The sequence below is a fragment of the Belonocnema kinseyi genome, chromosome 5 (genome assembly GCF_010883055.1).
Source record: "Belonocnema kinseyi isolate 2016_QV_RU_SX_M_011 chromosome 5, B_treatae_v1, whole genome shotgun sequence".
Lineage (NCBI taxonomy): Eukaryota > Metazoa > Arthropoda > Insecta > Hymenoptera > Cynipidae > Belonocnema > Belonocnema kinseyi.
The window spans coordinates 113,605,099-113,608,339 of NC_046661.1; the positions used below are offsets into that span (position 1 = coordinate 113,605,099).

The 3,241-nt window shown below is 29.0% G+C and overlaps 1 protein-coding gene across 1 annotated transcript in view; it reads left to right on the forward strand.

The window, feature by feature from the left end:
- Positions 1-1,651: 1,651 nt before the first annotated feature.
- Positions 1,652-3,241, forward strand: part of LOC117172758 (lipase 3-like) — an 86,919-nt gene continuing 85,329 nt past the window's right edge. The window contains exons 1-2 of the mRNA XM_033360958.1: positions 1,652-1,676; positions 1,859-1,967. Coding sequence (XP_033216849.1) covers positions 1,860-1,967 — 108 coding nt within the window. The 5' untranslated portion in view covers positions 1,652-1,676; position 1,859. The remainder of the gene's footprint in view (positions 1,677-1,858; positions 1,968-3,241) is intronic.

The following is a 3,241-nucleotide window of genomic DNA, read 5'->3' on the forward strand; positions in this document are numbered from 1 at the left end:
ATTTTTATTGGAAAACAATAATTTCTAATTTAGAAAAACGTATTTTGTTCAAAAAATTCGAACTTTTAAAAAAAATTGAATTTTCTATAAAACAGCTAAATTTTCAAGACAAAAATACGAATGTTCTATTCAAAACAGTTGTATATTCACCCGTAAAATATGAGGTTTCAACAAAAAAGTTAAATTTCAAATCGAATGTAGTTAAATTTTAAATTAGCCAAATTAATTTTTAATGAAAAAAGCAATATACAACGAAGTATGTAAATTTTAAGCAAATAGTGGAATTTTAAGCCCAGAAGATCAATCTTCTGCAAAAAATACGATTTTTCAACAAAATACATCATTTTTCGACGAAATAGTTGATTTTTGGTACTGAAAACAAAAAGGGAATAGTCATATCCTAATATAAATAAATAAATTTCATTTAGAAAACTATTCTTCTAAAAAAGAGTTGAATTTACAACACGAAAATATTAAATTTCAGTAAAGTAGTTCGAATTTCAACTAAGCAGGTATGTATAATCTGGTAAAATATGAATTGCAAACAAAACAAAAAAATTTTAATAAATTATTTCAAGTTTCAACCAGGTAGGTAGATTTCCTGCCTATAAAAAGATGAATTTTTCATGAAAATATAATAGTTGATATCCCAACAAAAATAGATTTAATTTTCAATAAAAAACAGTTTGATTGAATCAAATTAATAATAGTAATAATAATAAATAATTGTCAACAAAGTATTTTAATCTTTAACCAAAACAGATTATTTTCCGAGAAAATAGTGGCATTTTTAACAAAAAATGGATTTTCTACCCATAACACGAATTTTTATAAAAATGCATACCTTTTCCCATTTTTCACCAAAAATTTATAACCTAGTAACTAAATTTTCAACCAAATTTTTATTCAAAATTGTACCTCACCTTAAGCAAAATAGGAAAATCCTTATCCTTTTTTTATGAATGTAAACACCACAGGGCTGTGATTACTGGGCGGTTTTTTGAACATCACAACATCGCATAGCTCCAACACCCTGCAATGAGCCCTGACCACAAACCAATCGAATACGTGTGGGACATGATGGGTCGTCGTTTGCGACGAGAGTATCTAAATTCGTAAACGTTGGATGCGTTGAAGCGCGCACTTATCCTTTGTATAAGGATTTCACAGGGAGCGGGTGCTAATCTGAAAAATTGCATTATTTTATGTATTTATTTTATAAATTCATATATATATTTAATTCTTTTAAATCATTGATAGAGCCCCCCTCCCATTCACATACATTCATCAAAGACAATTCACAATCCCCCCCCCCCCTCCAGATACTTTTCTAGATCTGCCCTTGCCTTCAGTTAAAAAAGTTAATTTTTTAAATCGTGGAAAACTGGTGAATGAATATAATGTAATGTCTTTTCCCGCAGTCATGAAGAAAATTGGGTACAAAAAGCGAGTAAAAGGAAAGATTCTTGTGTTCAATGGTCGAAAAGACCGTGGCCGATTTTTCCATCTGCGTTTCGAGGACTTCAGTGTCCTTCGACTTGCCCGCTCACGGAATCCCGGCGGGTAAACGACCGGAAGGATTATGGTGGGGTAAAACGGGTAAAGCTTGGCTATTAATCGGAAATAACGAGTGATTCGTAAAGCGTCTCCAGCGCACAACGTGTTACGTTAGTTATGTGAGAAACGCCGAACGTATTGGCGATTTTGTTTATCTCTCTAGATTTTTAATTTATTTATTATTTGAATTAATTTACCATTTGTATATTTTATTGTATAATTTTATGTATGTATATATATTATAGATTGTAAATGGGAAATTATAATATATTTTTTTTAAATCGGTAATTGTAAATTCTAGAATGCCGTTCCTACAACCTAGACGATGTCTTCTCCTGGTTTTTTTGAGCTTACACCTTAAATCTGGATTTGCAAACTTCGAGACTAATCGTGATATTGATACCAAGACTGTAAGTCCCGTTTGACGTGAAAATTGATTTAAGAGCATATCTAAATATTCGAATTAAATTCGCGGTTCAAACGACAGGCGCCAATTTGTTTGATCTTCAATATTCAATTTTCGACTTGAATTCGCGTGTGTTAGTTTGCATTTAAGTTTTTTCTTAATGAAGTTCTTTTTTTTTGTGATGTGAGTAGGTGAAGTGGTTTTTGATATTCGTATTGGGGATTTATATTTGATAGAGTTTGTGGTAAAGATGGAAAATTTTCTTTTTAGTAAACTCAAGAGTAGTGTGTCTACAAAATTTTTGTTTCTGAATTTTGCAAACGCTACCCCATAAATTTCTTCATTTTGGTGAAAAAATTTTGCGGCAAATTTGCTTTGATTAAAAAATTTAGTTTAGATGTTCAATATAAAGAGAATATTCTACATAAAGAATAAATTAAAAATAATAATGGTATGTAACAATAAAATTTACAGTACAATAGGAATCTTTAAACTGTAAAAACGTGTATTTTTTGTTTATTTAGAAATTCAAGATTTTTCTCTCTCACCCGGTATAAATATTTTAAATTCATTCCTTATGGAAATGATTTTTTTTCTTATAAAAAATCCTGTGCATATTATTTAAAAAAATAAGTACGTGCCATTTTAGACCATTAGTTGTAATGAAATAACCAATTTTCTTCTTTTAAGCTCGTGTCCAGACAAATATGAAATCTTTCGATTTTTTAATTTGAATGGTCACACTTGCGATAGGGATACCCAAGTCGATTCCGATTTCTGCAAAGAATCGATTCTCAACTTCTAAGAATCGATTCCAGGAATTGATTTTTTGCCGGGATCGACTTCACATCATCTTTACAAAAGCATCTCAAAAGAATAAACCAAATTGAATTTTCCTTGAAGAGGAAAACAAGTTTAACTACTAACAGGCTGTCTGGGAAGAATTTCAATATGCTTCTATTTTTGTTTTCGATTGATTCGGATATGTGGAGAAGTTGATTTAATGTTCATAATAATATAAAACAATCATGAAATTCAAAATAAAGTATATAATATAATGATATATAATCAATTATGTTACTATCATTTAATATTTTCTAATAAAACTTCGAAAAATATATTTATTTCGCTGTTAACATTAATTTTTACAACTCCTTAATGATTGTTTAAAAATATTCAACTTAAAACTCACTTTAAATTTTAATATTTAGTTAAAACTATCATAAATATTTAATTAAAAAATTTTAAACTGACTATAAATTTGTTTCGATTTTTCGG